Here is a 21,452-nt window from a genome sequence, read left to right on the forward strand (position 1 = left end):
CCCCCCCCCCCCCCCCCCCCCCCCAGTGCTCTGTGCTATCCTGGTTATGGTGTCCACTACAGGTACTCAGGTCCCCTGCAGGGACACCTGGCCTTTGCTGGCTCCTGAGCACATGACAGAGTGGGCTCACTGTGTGTGCTGCAGAACAAACGGTCTGGGTTCTCTCCAGAGCATGCATCCATTCACTTACTCGCTCACTCATTCATTTATCCACTGGTGTCCACCAGGAGCCAGGCCTCCTAAAGTCCAGAGCAGGATCAATGATTTGAGGAAACGTTCCCTGCAGGGACGCCCCTTGGGGAACATGCCCAGCATTTTCATTGCGGTGTCTCCACGCCCGTTCAGTCTGTTTCCCAGACAATTGCATTCAGGTTCTCAGCTGTCAGCTCCGGAACTCTCAGAGCCCAGAACCGAGAGGTGGCCATCAGAACCTGTCACAAACATGAATACCACCACTGGCCCGAAACCTCCGCACCCAAGACAAGAGCAGCAACAGCACAGGAAGACCTTTCCTGACTCTGAATCAATACATCGTTAAGTGTGGCCACTGGGCCGTTACGTCTGCCCACACCTCCCTCCATGGCATTTCTAGGGTCATGCCCTCCCTGGCCCCATGGAACCAAAGCAAGGATATGATCGTCCATCGGATGTCCAGCTTGCTGCTGATCTCCAGGCCGCGGGCTTCCTGCCTCTCTTCCTCCAGCTGTCTGGGGTTTGCAAATTGGCCCTTCTCCCCAGGGGATTCTGGGAGACTCTCGAAGTTGAATTTGTCCACTTGGATGGCCATCCTAAGAGAAGGGAGACAGACAAGAGTGAACTCATCAGTCGGGTAGTTTGCACGGCTGCCTGCATGAGACGGGATAATGAGGTACTGTCATGATTCATTCACAGCAGAATCATTCCAAGAAAATGAAATGCGAGACTGCCAGGGTGGTACTGCCTTCAGAGCTGGGCAAACACACGCTCTGGAGATGAATACACCATCAGAGGCTCGAGCCCACGCATGAGGGCCCTGCTGCCCAGATGGAAACTTCAGCTCTGCAGTGGGGTGAAGTAGGCAGGCTGCACTGTGCTTTAGATATAGTCTCAGCCAGGACTGAAATCCCCCAACTTGAAAATCACAAAATAAGGGTGATTACTTCATCATCGAGATCCCATCAAACATACCCTCCTCAGTGCACTCTTCACACTGGTGGATGAAGACGGGCGTACCTTCCCTCTCCCACATCCCCACCAGAAGTGACAGTATCCTGCCTCAAATACCACAAGTGGGGGCCCTTAACACAGAGTAAGGCAGGTGTAGGGTACAGCTCTGGGGGGAAGGTTTCCTCTCTGTGTTGGCTCTGGGGAAGGTCCTTGCCACCAATCTTACCCTGGGTCAAGCAGATTCTCAGCACAGAGACCCAAGGTCTAAAGGATACACTCCACTCTTAGCTCTTCGTTCTTGGGGGTAAGGGATCCCTCTGATGTCTGCTCCCTTGTCTAACCCTTTTTCTATCACAAAGAGACTGACCCAAGACACAAGCCTAATCCTGTAGATGTCACAGAGGTGAGAATTTACGACAGGAAGGGTAATTACATCATACTGAGAATCATGGTCCAGCAGGTTGACATAAATTTGGGGGAAACACTGCCCATTCTCCCTCCAGGTTTCTGCTCAAGCATCATGTCCCCCACTGCGCGCTGTGTCCAGCCCTCCTGACCTAAGGTGGTTTCAAGAACACAGCAGAACTCTTCTTGTCTCAGCCTCCGTGCCTGGAGTAGCCATCTCCTGAAGCCAGGCACAGTTGGTTCCTTGGGCTCTTTAGGGAGAAGCTTGAGACGGGTCTACCCGGACCACCACATTATAGCAGTATCTGTTCTCCCCTCCCCCGCTTCCTCCTCACTGCAGCATTTGATGAAACGCAATCATTTTATTTATTTCAGCATTTGTTAACTGCCTATCAACCCTACTGGGATTCAGCTCCTCACAGGAGGACAGTCTCTGGGTCTTGCTACCACAGTTTTCCAGGTTAAGACTAATATTTGGCACACTGTAGTTGCTCCTGAAATACTAGTTGAATAAATGAATGGGTGAGTCAAGAGCCTGCCATGATATCTCAGGCCAGACTCACCTTTCTTCTCACTGTACCAGGACATTGTACCTACTCACGCCCGCTGCCCCGTTTCCCATGCTGGGGGAACAGCGCATGTGCACAATGCCTGCCTGCACTCATCCATGTTCCCACAGCCAGGGCTGGTCTCACTCTGCTGAAATCCATCTTCTAGCACCCACCCAGGGGGAGGAGAAGTCCGCTGGGCCCAGGGGAGGGCTTGGCTAATTTTATTTTCAAGTATCACAACGTTTTTAGATAGATGCAAGGAGATTCAATCAGGGCATGAGCGTGACTTGATAAATTAATTCGACTTAATTTCATTGCTATATTAAGAGGGACTCATTCAAATTCTCACCATTTGTTTCACACCCACAAAAAAACCACTTCAAGGACATTCACGATCTCTCTCTCTCATAAACGATCGGTTTTGTGCAAGTAAACCATGTTGGTTTTTAAAAAGATGTATTGTGCTCTTACCCAGGCTCAAAGATTCTGGGGTCCAGCAAATAAGGCCCATTACAAGAAGTAGAAATGAAGGCAATGCACTTTTTTTTTTTTTTAAACTGATATTATATTGATATATCGATATTGACAAGACTGTAACATACTGATGATTTATAATCATTTTAGTCACATAAACCTCCAAGAAGGCTTAGAGTTGCTAGGTGGGAAAGGGAAGCAACATTTTGTTTTGTTTTTTCTACCTTGGCAAGGCAAACTTTACTTCTGCAGAAGGGTGTGTGTGCATACCTCTACAGAAACAGGTCAGCAAGCATGCCAGGTGGACAGTCCATTTGGGTTTGATCCCTGATACAAATCTTTTTGTTGTTTCTTATAATATCAATTTTTATTTTAAGGATTCATTGAATTTAAATTTGGGACTATAACAAATTAGTTATACTTTACTTTTTTTTTTTAAGTTTTTATTGTGATTTGAGTGAAAGTTTACAGGGCAAATCATCAGTTTTATATTCAACAAATCATACACCTTGTTTCATTACAATAATTTTAATCCCTTCCATGTGCCATCAGTTAACAGTGTTTCTCTCTATTCAGTTTAGCTCTCTCTCTTTTTTTTTTAAACACTCAGACATATATAATAATTTAAATCACCAAAGGACACGTTCTGCAAGCCTGCCTCCTGGCCACCAGCTCTCAGCCCCTCTCTTCCCATGAATCTAGAGTCCTCAGCTGCTCCCTCTCTCCATGTCCCCATCTCTGCCTCCATTTCTGGTGTAGCTGTTTCTCTAGATAAGGTGCCGCATTATGCTTGTGCTCTTCTCCCTTGATGATACTAAGGTCCTCTGTTTCTGAACTGTAAGATTAACTACTCCCCCATTTTTGTTACAAAACTTCTACCTTTACAATTGTGACAGTCACAATTAGTCAGTAACAATTACTCAGTATTGAATCATAAGAATCTTAGCCCCATGTCTTTTCACCAGACCCGTCTAGACAAAATGAAAACTATTCAGTGGAGACTCTATCTAAACCGCCTCCCCACTCTTACACTAAACTCCCTCATGAAACCTTGTAAGCCAGTCACTTTGTGCCTTTATCACCCCCTCATTTTAGGTAAGGTAGAGGGTCTAGGAAAAAGAGGAAGACCCCCAGTGAAATGGATTGGCCAGGTGGCAGCATCAATGGACTCAAGCATGGCAACAATAGTGACGTTGGCCCAGGATCGGGCAATGTTTTGTTCTGCTGTGCATGAGTCGGTATCGACTCGATGGAACCTAAAACAACAACATTTTAGGTAGCCATTGTCTAAGTTGCCCATCTCTATCTACCCAGAATGCAGAGGGGATAGCACTGATACTTGATGTGAAGACTTCTTCCCTCTCTGTTGGTATTTTGAGCTACCTCATGAATATAGGTCAAGTTCATCAAATTGTAGCAATTTATCCTCACTTCAATTATCAAAAGTTGTTTTCTTTTTTATCTTCCTTTAGTAGAGTTCTGATTATCAAGCCATCGAAGCTGGGTCAGATGGGGAAGGCAATGTACTCTTATCACCACAACCCAGTCACGGGTAAGAATGGTTGTGTAACAACCAAGTGGAGAATCAGTATGGCAGGCACTCCATACTGACATGGGCCGATAGAGGGAAGAAGAAGACAAAGATTCATTTTCTTCATGGGTTGTTGTTGTTAAGTGTCACTGAATTAGTTCCAACTCATAGTGACTAACCTTTGGTTAGCAGTCCAGAGCTTATCCTACGAGGCCACGCTAGGGCTCATTGTTAGGATCTCCTGAACTCTGGTCCCCATATGAACCTCCAACTGAGAGATGACAGAGAGCTGAGTGGACATACGTATGGTTTTGTATTACCGTGGCATTGCCTATGGTACCACCAACATTTCCCACCAAACACAGAAGGCTCTAATGAGTCCTTGGGGATATGCCCTTTGACAGACAGGAGACAAGGAGGAATGATGTTCACAGTGCAGAAATAAGTATTAAACCTTAAGAAGAGGTCACAGCCACCATGCCAGCTAGGGTCAGAGGTACCTGGGTGTCAATCAGTCAAGAGCAAACAGCAGGGAGCATGGTGCGCAGGGCTGAGATTCACAAGGATGAGGGAAATCCCTGTGTACTGGAGGAGTCCTTAGAAGCTTTATATTTACTGTGCTTTTCGGAGTTTAAGCCTTGCTACTGCTGTTGTTAGGTGTCATCGAGATGGTTCAGACTCACAGCGACTTTATGCGCAACAGAAACAAAACACTGCTCGGTCCTGTGCCAACCTCACAACTGCTAGTATGCTTAGGCACACTGCTACTGCCACTGTGCCAAGCCATCTTATTGAGAGGATCTTATTTTTTGCTGACCTTTCACTTTACCAAGCTTGATGTCCTTCTCCAGGAAGGACTGGTCTATCCTGGAAATAGATCCAAAGTATAAGAAACAAAATCTCGCCATCCTGGTCTCTAAGGAGCATTTGGCTGTACTTCTTCCGACACAGATTTGTTTGTTCTTTTGGCAGGCTGTGGCATTCATGGTACTTTTAACATTCTTCTCCAACACCAGAAGTCAAATGCAAAAAAATCTTCTATGGTCTTCCTTATTCACTGTCCAATGTTCACTTGCATATGAGGCTACTGAAAATAACACAGCTTGGGTCAAGACACACTTTAGTCCTCAAACAGACATCTTTGCTCTTGAACACGTTAAAAAGGCTTTGTGCAGCACATTTACCTAATGCAATTTATTTTCTTGATTGCTGCAAGCAAAATGAAGTCTTTGACAACTTTAATCTTTTCTCCATTTATATTGATATTGTTTATTGATCCAGTGGTGAGGATTTTTGTTTACTTTATATTGAGGTGCAGCCCATACTGAAGGCTATGGTCTTGGATCTTCATCAGTAAGTATTTTAAGTTCTCTTCACTTTCAGCAAACAAAGTTTTATTATCTGCATAGCACAGGTTGTTAATGAGTCTCCTCCAATCCTGATGCCACATTCTTCTTCATATAATCCAGTTTCTTGGGTTATTTGCTCAACATACAGATTGAATACATATGGTAAAAGATTACAACCCAGATGCACACCTTTCCTAATTTTAAAACATTCAATGCCTTCCTTGTTCTATTCAAACAACTGCCTCTTGTTCTATGTACAGGTTCCTCATGAGCACAATTAAGTGTCCTGAAACATTCATTCTCCTAAACATTGTCCATAGCTTGTCACGATCCACACAGTTGAAAATGTTTGTATAGTCAATAAAGCACAGATAAACATCTTTCTGGTATTCTCTGCTTTCAGTCAAGATCCATCAGACGTGAGCAATGATATTCCTATTCCATGTCCTCATCTGAATCCAGCTTGAGTTTCTGGCAATTCTCTGTCAATGTACTGTGGCAGCTGTTTTTAATTAACTTGAGCAAAATTTCACTTGCATATGATATTAATGGTATTGTCCTATGATTTCCATATTCCATTGGGTCTCTTCTCCTTGGAATGGTCACAAACATGGATCTCTTCCAATCAGTTGGTGAGACAGTTGTCTTCCAAATTTCTTGGCATAGATGAATAAGTACCTCCGGTACTGTATCAATTTGTTGAAAGATTCCAATTTGTAGTTCATCTATTTCTGGTGCCTTGTTCTTTGCCAATACCTTCAGTGCACCTTTGGACTTCTTCCTTCAGTACCACTGGCTCTTGATCATATGCTACCTCTTGAAATCGATGAACACTGACTAGTTCTTTTTGGTACAGTGACTCTGTATTCCTTCCATCTTCTTTTAATGCTTTCTGCATCCTTGAACATTCTGCCCAGAGAATCCTTCAATATTATAAGTCAAGGCTCAATTTTTTCATCAGTTCTTTCAGCTTGAGAAATGCTAAGTGTGTCCTTCCCTTTTGGTTTTATAGCTCCAAGTCTTTGTACATTTCATTATAATATGTGTCTCTCTGTCTTTTCGAGTTGCCCTTTGAAATTCTCTGTTCAGCTCTTTTACCTCCTCATTTCTTTCATTTGCTTTAGAATCTTTACACTGGAGAGCAAGATTCATTGCCTCTTCTGACATCTATTTTGATCTTTTCCTTCTTTCTTGTCTTCTTAATGACCTTTTGCTTTTTTCCTGTATGATGTTCTTGATGTCATTCCACAACTCTGGTCTTTGGTCTTTAGTGTCTGATGCATCAAATCTGTTTTTGAGATAGCTCTAAATTCAGGTGGCATATATTCAAGGTCATATTTTGGCTCTTGTGGACTTGTTTTTATATAAGTAGACCAACTTATTGTAAAAATAGAGAAAATAGAGAAAAGCATTAAACAAATACAGTGAGAAGCACTTGATTATTACATCTTCATGTTAAGATCTTAATTTTATGGTCTCTTTTCAGACTGTTACATGAATTGAATCCTCCCCTCTGTGCGCACCCCCCCCCCCTGCCAATTGCCTGGAAATATAACAAGAAAATACGTGTCAACTTGGCTGGGCCCTGATTCTCAGTGGTTTAGCAGGTACACGGTGATGTAATGTGACAATTAGGCAATGGTGTAAGCCTTCTCCCAGTGATGTGATCTGCCAATCAGTTGTAAGGAGATTAGGGTGGGATGCAACACCCATAACCACATCACCGTCCTGATCCCACGTAAGGAGAGTTTCCCTGGAGTGTGATCTGTAGCAGCTTTCATCCTAAAGGCGAGCGATGCATGCAGGGAAGAGGAACCTACTACCACCACGAAAGAAAAGCCGGGAGCAGAGTCCACCTTTTGGACCCGGGTCCCTTCATTGTGAATCTCCTAGAATCAGGGGAGGATTGATGCTAAGACACATGGAGGTCTTCAAGAAAAGACGGATCCACAGATAAAGTGAAAGGAGACAAGGGCTTCCTTCCAATGCTGACAGAGAGAAACCCTCCCAGGTAGCCGGTGCCCTACATCCGGACGTGCAGCCTCCTGAGAGAGAACAGATTTCTGTTTGCTGAAGTCAGCCACGGTGGTGTTTCCTCTAGAGCAGCCGTGGATACAAGAGCAGGAGCATGGTGGCGCAGTGGTTTACACACTGGGCTGATCACCACAAGGCCAGCTGTTTGATTTCACCAGACGCTCCTCAGAAGAAAAATGAGGATTTCTGCTTGTGTAAATATTTACAGCCTCTGAAGGCCTATGTGGGGTCGCTATGAGTTGGAACTGACTTGACAGCACACAACCACCATGAACCAGATAGAGGAGGGACCAGGCCCTGGAGAAGGCCATCATACCTGGCCAAATATAGTCGTCAAAAAAGAAAACCCTCCCACCCCACTACAGGACAGATTAACACAATGGCTGCAGCAATGGGTTCAAACATACCAAACCACAGCACAGCACACTTAACAACTGTGAGGACCGAGTAGTGCTCCATTCTGTTGTACACAAGGTCTCTAAGAGTTGGAGCCAACTTAACAGCACCTAACAACAACAACAACAAAGAGAGCTAAGACAGTACGTATGTTTTAGTAACTTTACATCATTATGCATATTATATACAGAAACACAGACATAAATACGAGGGAGCTTCAAAGAGTTCATGGGGAAAGGGAACGGAAAGATCTTGAATTTCTTTCATGAACTTTTTGAAGCCCCCTCGTAGATTGTTGTGAAGTGCTATTAAGTCAGTTCTGACTCATAACGAACCTGCATAGAGTTTTCAAGGTGCGGCTAGAGGATTTGAACCCTGGCCTTGCAGTTAACATGTAACCCACACTGACAATACAAAGTCTTGCTTTTTCTTAATATGAATGTTCTCACATTATTAAAAACCAGGCTGTAGGGCGGTGCACTATCACACCCACGCATCAATCCACCCAACAATCCTCCAATTTCTTGGGCATTCAGAGCTTTCCTGATTTTGCAGTGTTTACTACACAAAAAACCAACAAGCATGACAAAGGTCTGTGTGCCTAAGTTCCCGTCTGTCTGTATAACGGTTTGTCAGGATGTGTTTCCACATGCGGAATCCCTGACACAAGAGCCAGGAAATGTTCAGTGCTCTCACGTAGGAAACCAAATTCCTTCTCAGAAAGATGCCCCATTAGTGTAGAGGTGCCCCCTCCCCGCCCCCACCCTCTGCCTTGCCCATACTGACTGATGAATACCAATTTTTAATCTTCCTGGTGTGGCGCTGTATGATCAACACTGGACTATAAACCAAAAGGTTCAAACCCACCAACTGCTCCAAGGGAGAAAAGTGAGGCTTTCTGTGCCCGTAAAGATCTGCAGCCTCGGAAACCCTATGCAGGCTCACGATGAGTCAGAACTGACTCGACAACACACAACAACAACAACATCTCGGGGACACTGTAGTGTGCAGCTCTGAACACCCTAGTCGTTGACCCTTTGGAGAAACATTTTGAGCATTCATCTCTCTTCCCCTGTGAATTACCTCCTCAGTGTGCTGTCATCCAGGGCACTCTGACTCACAGTGGCTCGATCAGACAAGCAGAACTGACCTGTAGGGGTTCTGAGATCTTTATGGGATCTTCCTGTAAGTCTTTACAGGAGCAGACAGCCTCTTTGCTCTCCAGTACAGTGGCTGGTGGCCTTGAACTGTTGACTTTTCCCGATGCTTAACCCCCTGTACCACCAGGGACCCTTGATTTACCTACATGTGTAGCAAAAGTTCTCTCATTCCTTTGCCTCAAAGGTAGATGGGAGCAAACTAGAGCTGTCTCCAAAGAAAAGGTCAGAATATTTCCTAAGTTTCACTAAAAAGGCCAATTTAAGTTCCGTGCTTGATAACCCAAAAAGAACTAATAAGGTTCACCTTTAAAGGGGAGCGAGGGGAGGGGGGACAAGAGGCTGTAGTTTCCAGAAAACACACGGCAGGGACCGAGGCCACGGGAGATCTCTGTACGATCCCAAGGGGGTCTCTTTCCAACAACTTCTACTTTAGTAAGCATCATACCACAGTCTTCTCCTGCCCACCCCACTGTGCCCACAGAGGGCTGAAGAGCCAAGGAGATCTAATGTAACAAACACTTCGTAAATCAAAAACCAAAGAAAGAAAGCAAAAAACAACAAAACCCATTGCCGTTGAGTGAATTCTGACTCATGGGGACCCTGTGCATTACAGAACAGAACCGATCCAAGGGGTTTTCTTGGCTGTGATCCTTAGGGAAGTAGAGTGCTATGCCTTCATCCACAGCACCTTTGGGGGTGGTGGTGTTCGAACCCCTAACCTCTAGGTAAGTTGTTGTTGTTATAAAATGCTGTTGAGTTGGTTCTGATCCATAGTGACTCTGTATAGGGTTTCCAAGGAGCAGCTGGTGACTTTGTGATTCAAACTGACCTTGTGGCCCAGTGCTTTATTCCCACAGCGTACCACCAGGACTCCTTGAGGTAGGCTGTTGTTGTTAAGTGACATCGAGTCGGGTCTGACACACAGCAACCCTGTATAGGGTTTCCGAGGAGCAGCTGGTGGGTTTGAACTGCTGACCTTATGATACACAGTCCAATGCTAATCCTACAGCACCACACCAGAAGTCCTTTAGGTAAGTTGTTGTTGTTAAGTGCCGTTGAGTTGGTTCCACAAATCATTTGTGCCACCCACCACACCTGGGTATTTTGAGTCTATTCATCTTATTAAATAAAATGAACATGTATTAAGTTGACCACAAGTCACAGGTGCCAGGAGAGGAGGCCCATAAGCCTGTCCTTATCACATGAGGGGAAAGTCAGTGAGAGATGTCCCTCTTCAGTCACCCAGACTGAGAACCAAGACTGGTAGGGACTGGCAGGGTACGACATCCTCAGTGGGAGCAGCCCAAAGCCAGTGTGACTCAGACCAAGCCCTGCCTCCCTCCCGGCCTCTGGGAAACGCAGGTGTAAGATCTCCACTGCGGGTGGAGGGGAGTGGCTGGGACGGGGGAAAGCATTCCTAAGTCAGTCCGTACCGGTGTGGCGCTGCAGACTGCGAAGTCGGTTTGAACAATAAGGTTGGCGGTTCAAGGTCACCAGCTACTCCTCAGCAGCCCCATACAGGGTCACTATGAGTCAGAACCGACTCAACGTTGCTTAACAACAACAAGAAAGCAGAGAATCCCGGTGTGCTGCTTTAAAATGATCACTGGACTCCTAACCGCAGCGATCCTCAGAAACTCTACACACGGTGGCAATGAGCTGGAACCGACTCAACGCCACTTAACAACCAAAACTGGCAGAGAATATCAGAAAGAAGTTTACCTGTGTTTTGTTGAGTAAGCAAAGACATTCGACTGTGTGGATTATAACAAGCAATTGAGAATGGGTATTCTAAGACACTTCATTGTGGTCATGAGAAACCTGTACATAGACCAAGAGGCAGACATGAGAACAGACCAAAGGGACACTGAATGGTTTAAAGTCAGGAAAGGTGTGTGCCAGAGTTGTAGTCTTTCACCATACTCATTCAATCTACATCTTATCAAAGAATCTGAGAAACTAAACTGTATGAAGAAGAATGGGATATCAGGTTCAGTGGAAGATTCATTAACAAACTACAATATGCAAATGATACCACCTTAATACTGGAAGCAAAGATGGAAGATCACATGCAGCCTTCAGCATTGATTAAACCTTAACATGAAGACAACAAAACTCAGAACTGGACCAATAAATAGCATCATGGTGAATGGAAATAAGATGGAAGCTGTCAAGGAATTCACTTTACTTGGATCCACAGCAATGCCCACAAAATCAGCAGTTAAGAAATCAAACAACTCATTGCATATTTAGGCACATCTGCTGCAAAAGACCTCTTTTAAAGTGTTAAATTAAAGAGCAAAGATGTTGCTTTCAGGACCACAGTGCACCTGACCCAAGTCATGGTGTTTTTAATTGCCTCATATGCATGTGAAAGCTGAACAGTTAATAAGGAAGATACAGAAGAAATGATACCTTTGAATGATAGCTTTTGGGAAGAACAATGACTATGCATGGGCTGCCAGAAGAAAGAACAAATCTGTCTTGGAAGAAGTACAGTCAGAATATTCCTTAGAAGCCAGGATGGTGAGGCTTCATCTCACGAACTTTGGATGTGTTGTCAGGTCTCTAGAGAAGGACATCATGCTTGGTAAAGTAGAGGGTCAGCAAAATCGAGGAAGACCGTCCATGAGCTGGATCGGCACAGTGGCTTCAACAATGGCTCAAACACAGCCCACCTGTGAGGATGGCAGAGGACTGGGCAGTGCTTTGTTCTGTTGTCCACAGGGTCACTAGGAGCCGGAACCCACTCTATGGCAGCAAACAACAGGACAGTCTACATGGAGCTCTTGGGTAGTGCAGATTATTAAGGGCTCAACGAATAGCTGAAAGGTTGGCCGTTCGATTCCATCCAGGGGTCCCTGGGAAGACTGGTCTGGTGATCCGTGTCGGGAAAGCCACAGCCTTGAAACCCCCTTGGGGCAGCACATGGGTCACCAATTTGGAATCAATCGGAAGTCAAGTAACGACAAAAAAGACAGTCCACACCTAATAAGCACCTTGTTGTTGTTAAGTGCCATGGAGTCGGTTCCGACTCATAGCGACCCTGCACAGGGTTTCCGAGGCTGTAAATCTTTATGGGAGCAGAAAGCCTCATCTTTCTCCCGTGGAACTGCTGGTAGTTTCGAACCTCTGACCTTGCGCTTCACAGCCCAATTCGTAACCACTACGCTACCAGAGCTCCTTAATAAGCACCTCGAGTCTTGGAATCACGTTAATCTGGTCGCTCACCGGTAAACCACTTAGCTACTTAGCTGAAAGGTCAGTGGTTCAAACCCACCAGCTGCACCATGGGGGAAGGTGAGACAGTATGCTCCCATGAAGGTTTCAGAGTTGGAAGCTCTATGGGATGGTTCTGTTCATACAGGGTGCTTATGAGTCAGATTCTACTGGGAAGCAGTAGTTTTGTGCATTGGAGAAGTTTACCTATCTCTCCAGTTAACAGCTGTTTCCCATACCAATAAGAAGGAAACCAAGCCTTCACATTGAACTGAAACCACAGCACTTAACCAACAGCCCAACCCACCTACAGCAACCGCTTCTTGCTGTTAAGTGTGGTACAGTCAGTTCTGACTCACAGAGACCTTGCAGTTCAAACCAACCTTACAGTCCAGTGCCTCTCATCCAGCACAGTGCCACACCAGGACAACCTCTGGCTGGGAGAGATCCCCTCCTGCTGGTACTCCCTCTAACCCTGTGGGAATGCCCTCTGGTGCACTCAGGACTGAAATCTGTACTTAAAGGCATGAGATGTTTTATCAGGGACAGGCCAACACATGTCAGAGGACATAATGCAATGCCTCATTCAGAAGTGTCCACGACACCATTAAAAAAACATGGCTGACGCGTGTGGTCAATCAGAGCAAACTTATAAAACCTTTTCTTTGGAAATGATGGAGAGAAGAGAGAGAGGGCATTAAGAGCCAGCTGCTGGCGGTCCTGCTCCTGGAAGGGCCCTCCACAGCTGGTCTAGCCGGGGGGCTTCCAGGGAGTGAGCTAAGCTGTGTATTCACCCAGAAGGTTAGGTGGTCCTCAGTAGAGCAGGTCTACTTCACAGTCCCCTTTGCCTGAACAGCTTTGCTGATTCTGTTGATGTGTGTTCTATTTATTTTGGATGAAGTGAGGGTATTGGCGGAGGATCCTGTTAGGAACTGGCTGGGACCGGGAGGGCGAACCCAGTCTCTGAATTCCCTGTCAGTCTATAACTCACTCAGAAACTCATAGCCAGAGAGCAAGGGGTTCTTGTTCCAGCCCTTCCTGACCCAGGGGCTCTCCAGGGCAGGGGCAACACGGTATCTCACCCCGGCCCTAGCTTCTCTAGCCAACCACCTCCTCTGTAAAATGTGGCACACCCCTGAGTCAAGGGCTACTCTAGGAAGAAGTATGACACATCTGTGAACGCTCCTGACACTGGACATGGTACACTGGCATCAGGTGGAGGAATTGGATTGGAATCCAGAGAGAGGGGAAGACAGGTCCACAGAGATCTTCCAAATCCAGAACCTACGCCAAAACCCACCTGCGACTGAGTCCATTCTGACTCATAGCGACCTTGTGGGAGCAGACAGCCTCATATTTCTCCCATGGAGTGTCTGGTGGGCTTGAACTGTGGGATCTCATGGTTAACAGCCCAACTCCTAACCATCCAACCAAGCTCATCTTCAGCTTTTCCATGAGTCCAGCAGCTCAACCTGCACAGGCCACTTCCTCCAATTACAGTCCCTCCTCACCATATGAAAGTCCCTTGCTGTTGGGGGGACAGTCTGCCTCTACACCTCACCTCCGTGCCCTAAGCACAATCTGTGGGCTCAGAACATTCTCTGGTAAGGAGGCTGGGGACCAGGCCACTCTCTCACGCCTCTGCTTCCCTTGTTCTGGGTACAAGTGGCTGTCTGTCTCTTGCGTTTGCTCTGGTACCATATGGCACCTGGCCAATCCCACTTCTCTATCTGTTCCCAAGGGCGAACAGGGTCTCCTACCTGCTCTATGAGCGCACAGCATCTGAGGATCTGCTCTGGGAGACCAGTGTCCACACTGGTGTCCACCCAGTGTCCACAGTGCCCACCAGAAGCTAGCCCTGCTGTGTCTCTTCTCTGAGTGACAGATATGTTGTTCCACCCAATGGCCTGTGTGTGTGACTCGCCCGCTGCTCTTGCTGGCAATGTTGAACTTGGTTACCATGCTCACAATGTGAAAAACGCTCTAGGTTCAGTTTCTTCTTCAACAACTGGGGACAGTAGACGCTGTTTTGTAAGATTTGATGTCAATTTAAGGAAGAAGTGGATGCGAGATGCTCCCATAAGTGCCTGGCAAGCCAGGCGTGGACACGGAGTCTATTGTTGTGACCACTGATCCCAGAACTCAGAGAAGCTGAAGGAAATAAGCTAAGGTTTCAAAGAAGAGTGCCCTTCCAGTAGAAGAGAGCTGAGATTCACATTCACTTCTGATTCTCAACCCAGGGTTCTTTGCGCTACTCAAACTCAAATCCCCTCCCCACCCCACAGCCTCTGTTTCATTCTGCTCGTCTTTGATGAGTCTGAGTTAAATATAATTAATACTGTCATTGAATGCCAATTTTCATGTTTAATTTTATGGCCAAATGTGACAATAATAGTCAAAGACTTGGCACTAAAAAAAGGTGCTGTGATTTTTGGAGGCGCTATAAAAAAAAAACAAAAAAAAAATTTTTTTAAAGAGGAAGGTTTTTAAAATACTGCATCATATGATTTAGTCTTTGAATAGCAGATAACCTCACCAGGGAAGTCAGAATGATGGCATTTAAATACAAATCAAGGAGTTGAATTTAAAAGGACGATCCACATATAATTAAATTGAACTTTCATCGGGAGATAATTGATAGTTATAAGGCTGGGATTCTAACTGCATGTGGTGCATCAGATGAGGATCGACTTGGCTGTGTTGCACGCTAGTCAGTTCTGAGTTATAAGGAAGCACGTGTCAGCCATCCTGAAGGGAAGGGGTTTTAGAGGGACCAGAGACTGGTCTCAACATTGACGTCTGGTCCCACACAAGGAGAAGACAACTTAGGTCAATAATAGCACTATATATAGAGAGAGTTTGAGCTTTTTAAAAATCACAGTCCTGGGGAAACCCAGTAGGCATTATCAGGGACTGCCCCTAATGCCAGGCATGGCTCCCAGTGTGGCGGTGATGCCCACCCATCCTGGACTCACTGTGGGCTGCTCATGTGCTGAGTGGGTGCTTCCCCGGCCCCATCTACTCCTCAACAGCCCTGGAGGTGTTGTTGGTGACTGCTGGGAAGATTCCAGGTCCGTGAGCCCATGGCTGTAGGGCAGCTCTGCCACGGAGGGTTTTCTAGTGTCATGACGATGACGATGCTGATTCCAGGGTGTATCTCTCATGGAATCTCTGGGTGAGACCCCACTGCCAAGCTCTCACCTGGTCCTTGGATAATTAACTGTCCGTGCCACTCCAGGCCCCTTAACAGCAGTGCTGGGAGGGGCTGTCTCAGCATTCTGCAGGAGGTAATACCACTTGTCCATGACCAGAGAGGGCAGCCTCGAAACCAGGTCTGTAGGTGCCTGGTGCTGCTACTCAGCCTTGACCACCAGGCCCTACAGAAAGCTGTCCCAGCTCGCCTGACCTTCCTTCATGGCCACTGACGTACGGGATCTTGAAAATGACAGTTGTCCTTGTACCCTGTGCCTTTGGGTCCGCAGCTCCAGAAAACAAGGCTCCGTAAGGAGTATGAGAAAAATCAGCTTCACCTGGGAGGTGCTCACGCTCTGGTGGGCAACCTCTCATGAGCACAGGCTCCCCTCCAGTCTTAAACGTCTATGCGTCTAAGTCATTTATGTTTTCTGAATCTCTGTTTCCTCAGCTGTAGGTTGAAAAAATGGAGAGAGAGTTTGGGGTACACCCTACTCCTAAACTTGGATTCTGTGGTTTCAGGGAGGGGAGAGGGCTGGTTGGCATTAGAGCGACCAAGCAGGGTCATGGAAGGCTTGTACTGTGGGGTCCAGCCCTGTGCTTTAATTGATGGCAGTCCCAACTGGTTCCACAGGAGACCAGAGCAGAGACCCCCATCCTGTGTACGCATTATCTCGGTTTATACATACGGAGAACCTATGCCACCACCCAGCTTCCAGAGGGCTGAGCAGGCTGACACCAGCGAAAACCCCCAGGGTGCAGCCAGGACGCCAGCCCGTCTCCCCTCTCAGCAAGCCTGGGCTCATGGGCCCCCATTGCTATTCTCCTTCTCTGTGGTCACCCTAACTCCAACACCAGAGCTGTTGTGAAGACCACGGAGGTTTAACACAGCTCTGGAGGCCAGAGTCTGAGATCCAATTGTCAGCAGGATTGGTTCCCTCTGGAGGCTTTGAGGGAGATCCCTTTCCTGCCTCTCAGATGGCTGCCAAGGTTCCCTGGCATCGCTGGCATGCAGATACTTCCAATCAACCATCTCCGTTTCCGTCATCACATGATCTTCTCCTCACTGCGTGTCTCCTCTGTGTCACTGGCTAGGGTTCACCCTCATCTAGGAGACCTCATCTTAACTTGATGCCTTTTGCACAGATCCGCTAAGATCACCTTCACAGGCTATTCAGACTCTATTTCACGTTTGTTGTTGTTGCTATAAGTACCGCCCAGTCAGTTCCAACTCATAGCAACACTGTATAGGGTTTCCCAGGAGCGGCTGGTGAGTTTGAACCGCCGACCTTGCAGTCCAGTGCTTATCCTGCAGTGCCACAACTTTTTCAGTGCCCTTGTTTCACAGTGGCCCCGTTTCAGGTCTAAAGATGTTTGCACCAGTGATGCTCCCACATGGAGCCTCCGAAACAGTCCTTCGGAAGCTGGTCCTACTTCCATAAAGTGCTCACATCTGTGGTCCTTCCTTTCCTTTCGCAGAATGGACAACTCAGCCCTGCTTCTCCTGGCCACAGACTTGGATTCACCCCAGGGAACTGAACTGTGTGTCAGGCCGTCCCCATCCACTCCAGCAGCTGTACTGTAGAGGATTTTAGGACCTTTAAGTACTTTCCTCAATGGGCCTGGGTGGCGCAGGGATGGAGAACTCGACTTCTAAATAAAAGGTCAGTGGTTCAAACCCAGCCAGTACCCTGTGAGAGCAAGATGAGGGTATCTGGCCCCATAGAAATGGGGGCCTAGACACCCTATGGGGCAGCCTGCTGTGTCCTGCAGGACTGGATGAGTTGGAACCGACTCTGTGGTTTAGGGAAAGTACTTTCCCTCAGCACAGTGTTCATTCAGTAAAACAAGGTTTCTCCTCAAGCCACGTGGCTACCAGCTGTCCCATTCTTTAAATTGCAGAAGGGAGAGCAGGGCTGTTTCCTACTTCATTTTTTATTGAATTCCTTCCATGCAGTATCCTGGGAGAACAGATTTTCTACCATAGCAGGGTCAGCTGGCCTGCTGCTGCCACCTGGCCCTGAGTCCAGCTGAACCAGGGGGCCAGGGCCCCATGACACTAACCACTGACTGTGGGGGCGGGACCTCATGACACTGACCATGGACCAGGGGATCCAGAGTCCCACTGCACTGACCATGGACCAAGGGGCCAGGGTCCCATAGCATTGACCATGGACCAAGGGGCCCTGCAGCAATGACCATGGACCAAGGGACCAAGGTTCTGCAGCACTGACCACAGACCAGAAGGAAGGATGTGGTTCTGAGTCAGCAGACGCCAGTTCTAGTCCCTACTCTGCTCCTCTCTAGCTTTCTGATCTGGGGCTGGGCTCATGCCAGCAAGGCCTCATTTGGGGACAGAGAGTTGTGCAGACTCTGGAGCCAGAACACCTGGACCCCAAGCTGGCCTGTCACTTTCCGCTCTGCAGCTGGGGGTCAGCTTCCACAGTGTGTCTAAGACTCAGCAGCTTCCCCTGCAAATGGACCTTCTACTTAGTGAGAGTTTTCAGGATTTTTGGAGACTTCATTTGAACTACCTGGTAAATGATCTCTGCTTTAACAACTATCATCGTGGTTGTTGTGAAGTGCTGTCGAATTGGTTCCGACTAATAGCGACCATAGGAGCATAGGGTTTCTAAGGAGCGGCTAGTGGATTTGAACCGCTGACTTTGCAATTAGCAATCTACCCTACAGTGCCACATCAGGACTCCTTTAAGACTGCACTGTTGCACTTTGGGGGTGATGAGAACATTCTAAAACTGATGCAGCGGTCACACAAACTTACAAATATGCTAAAAGCCATTGACTTGCTGGTACAAGCAGACACACAGTGCGGTCTGTGAGTCGCAGTTCAATAAAGCTATTCCAAATGTAGATCGATTATAGAGAGTGGGCACCACAAAGGAAGGACAGCTGATGGCGCTGAGGTTAAAGTACTTGACGGCTGATTTAGAGGTCGGTGGTTCCATGGGAGGAAGCTGAGGCAGTGTCCTTCCGTAGAGGAGGAGGACTTGGAGACCGCATGGGACAGTCCTTCTCTGGCCTACACCGTGAGTCAGAACTGTCTCAGCAGTAATGGGACTGATCTGATTTGAATCGATCGGATCCTAACAAAGCCCCAATGAGATATCATTCCTGAAGACGTGGTGTAAGGAGACACACACCACGCCAGTGACATGCGAGACATTGTCTGTCCCTTCTATTCCAGGTCTCAGGCTCAGGAATACAACTTCAGAAATGGGCCCGGGGAGCTGGTGCTTTGGCCTTCCATCCAGGTAGCCCCCAGACCCTGCCTGGGCCTGGCTCCAAGACTCCACATGCGAATTCGACTGACTTGTCCAACCTCTCAAGGAGACAGCTGGAAGGAATAGAAACCCCCCACACATGTGTTGGGGAAGTTGCCGTGGACAGGGGTGGGGAGGGGTCCCACAATGCTATGCAGTTAGCTAGTCTCCCACCCCGGGGAGCTAGAAGTAAAGAGGAAGAAAGATGGGGACTCTCGGGCATTGCTGTTCCGAGTACAGTACTGAAACAGAAAGCAGGATGTCTTTCTGACATCAGGATTTACGAGCAACAGAGCCAGACTCCCTCACCCAGCTAATCAGAAGCAAACAGTCCAGCGAAGTCAAATCCTAAAATAGCTCTTGAGGAACAGTCGCGCTGGATCCGAACCTTGGTACAGCGTCATCGTAAGAGGTACAGGGGGGCACATGCGCAACACTGAAGGACAATCCACCTCTCGGAGAACCAAAGTTCCCTAGAGAAAATTGCTCCTGCTAACTGAAGCTGGGTCGATCAAGTACGGCCATCTGCATCAATCTGTTTGGGCAGAAACTGTTCAGTACTGGAATATGAATTCTCTGCCGGCCACCTGCTTCAATACAATCTCGTGGTTTAGGGATCTCTGCACACTGATCAGAGAGCTCGATGGCTCCATACGATAAGCACTGCATACGAGAACCAGAAAGTCTGTGGTTCGAGCCTGCCAACTGCTTTGCAGGAGAAAAACGGGGCTTTCTGCTCCTGCGAAGATTTAAAGCCTCAGAAACCCAATACAGGCTCTCTTTGACATGGAACTAACTTGACAGCACTTAACAACAACATTAAAAAGCCTCTGGTGGCACAATGATTAAATGCTCAGCTGCCACCAAGAGGTTGGTGGTTTGAACCCAGAGCAGAACTGCAATAGAGGAAGGAGGATTACAGCATCAGCAGCTCTGTGGTCCCTAACAACAGCTACAGGACTATTTCCCACTGCAGTGGCACAATGTTTTAGTGCTCAGCTGTGAAGCAAAAGGTCCTCAGTTCAAACCCACCAGCCGCTCCAAGGGAGACCGATGTGGCAGTCTGTTTCAGTAAAGATTAATGGCGCTGGTAACCCTGTGGGGCGGTTCTACTCTGTCCCGTCAGGTCACTGTGACTTGGGTTTGACCCCTGGGCAGTGGGTCACACATGGAGAGAAGCTGAGTCTCGGGAGCAGACAGTGCCCCAGATTCTGCCCCTCCCAGAGGCTGGGCTGCCGCCTGTGATGTTCGTGGTCACCCCGTGTGATCTTGTACTACGGTAGTCTGTATTCTGCACAAAGGGAAACGGAGACTTAGCATTTTGTGGTGTGTACCAGTCACAGAAGAAAGTGCCCTGAGGCGCATGGGTTAAGGGGCATTACGAAGGCAGAGGGACCCTGGGCCAGAGAACTGAGCTCTCAGGCAACAGAGTGAGCCCGGCCAACATGCCCACGTTCTCCTGTGAGGCTCTGGTTGTAGCTCTGCCACACTGTGCCCTTGGGGGGGGTGTCCTAACCACCAGGACTCCTGGGCTCTTCATCTGTCACATGAGCATAACACCCCACTAGAAAGTCGTGATGTATGGGTTAAGTAAGGCAGTCTATTCCTAATGCAAATACACTTTAGAAAAGGCTAGCTCTGTATCACTACGACAGCCATGACCCCACAGACTCCTCACGCTCCGTGTACCCAGGACTGCCTTTCATCAGCTTCTCCCCTCTCCTCCCAGGTCTGTCAGCGCCAGACTGGGGGCCCAGCCTTTACCAGAGCTCCTGTCCCTAGGCCTGCCCCCACTCTTCCTGCTGTGTCCCACCTGAACTTCTGCTGGAGCTATGCTGGTCTCTGTTCTGCCCTCTTTATCTGGCGACTGCAGCGGGGACCGGTCCCCTATGCAGCACAGACGAGCCAGCTCCCGACTGCCTGCAGAACAGATGGGGGTCAGGGTGACCGCCCCCATGAGAGAAAAGTGGGCACAGACCACAGAAGCATCAATGCAGGTAGACCAGAAGGAGAGCCACCTCCTTCTCTGTGCTGTGAAGAAAAGCCAAGGATGCCACCCGGAGAAGCCACAGGGAGAGACCAGCTGGAAGACGAGCTGTGTCCAAGTCCAAACGAAAATAGCCATCGGAAAACCGAAAATATCCTTGCTGTGGGATTCTCAGAGGAATTTACAAATGGGAAATTGCCTAATTATCATCTAATGTGCAAAATAACATTCACATCGCCACCAAGAAGGAGTGTAAATACAGAACATATTTATAGCACACGTATAGAATGGAATAAAACGCCTTTAGAAGATGAAAACTAGAATGAATTTCCAGAGACTCAAGCTTCATTCACGAAGGCAGCAGTGTTGAGGAGGAAGAGGCATTCGGAAGTCACAAAGCCTGGAGTGTACAGGGGGTTAGGTGCAAGGTTGGCAGTTCAAACCCACTAGCTGCTCCCAGGGAGACAGATGGGGCTGTTTGAACTGGTAAAGCTTTCCAGTCTTGGAAACTCTAAGGAGCAGTTCGACTGTGTCCTACAGGGTCATTATGAGTCAGAACCAACTCGGCGGCAGTGGGTAATATGTACAAAGGAGGCCGGCTGGTGCTGTGGATTCGGGGCTTGGTTGCTAACCAAAAGGTTGGTGATTCAAACCCACCAGTTGCTCTATGGGAGGAAGGTGAGACTGTCCACTCCATAAACCTCTGCTGCCCCGGAAGAAACCCTAT

The 21,452-nt window shown here is 47.7% G+C and overlaps 1 protein-coding gene across 2 annotated transcripts in view; it reads right to left on the minus strand.

Moving 5' to 3' along the window:
- TRAPPC9 (trafficking protein particle complex 9) overlaps positions 1–21,452 on the minus strand; it is a 585,848-nt gene that overhangs the window by 134,088 nt on the left and 430,308 nt on the right. For both annotated transcript variants that reach the window (XM_006830723.1, XM_006830724.1), the window contains one exon: positions 635–788. In XM_006830723.1, coding sequence (XP_006830786.1) covers positions 635–788 — 154 coding nt within the window. The remainder of the gene's footprint in view (positions 1–634; positions 789–21,452) is intronic.

The sequence above is a fragment of the Chrysochloris asiatica genome, unplaced genomic scaffold (assembly GCF_000296735.1).
Source record: "Chrysochloris asiatica unplaced genomic scaffold, ChrAsi1.0 scaffold00001, whole genome shotgun sequence".
Classification (NCBI taxonomy): domain Eukaryota; kingdom Metazoa; phylum Chordata; class Mammalia; order Afrosoricida; family Chrysochloridae; genus Chrysochloris; species Chrysochloris asiatica.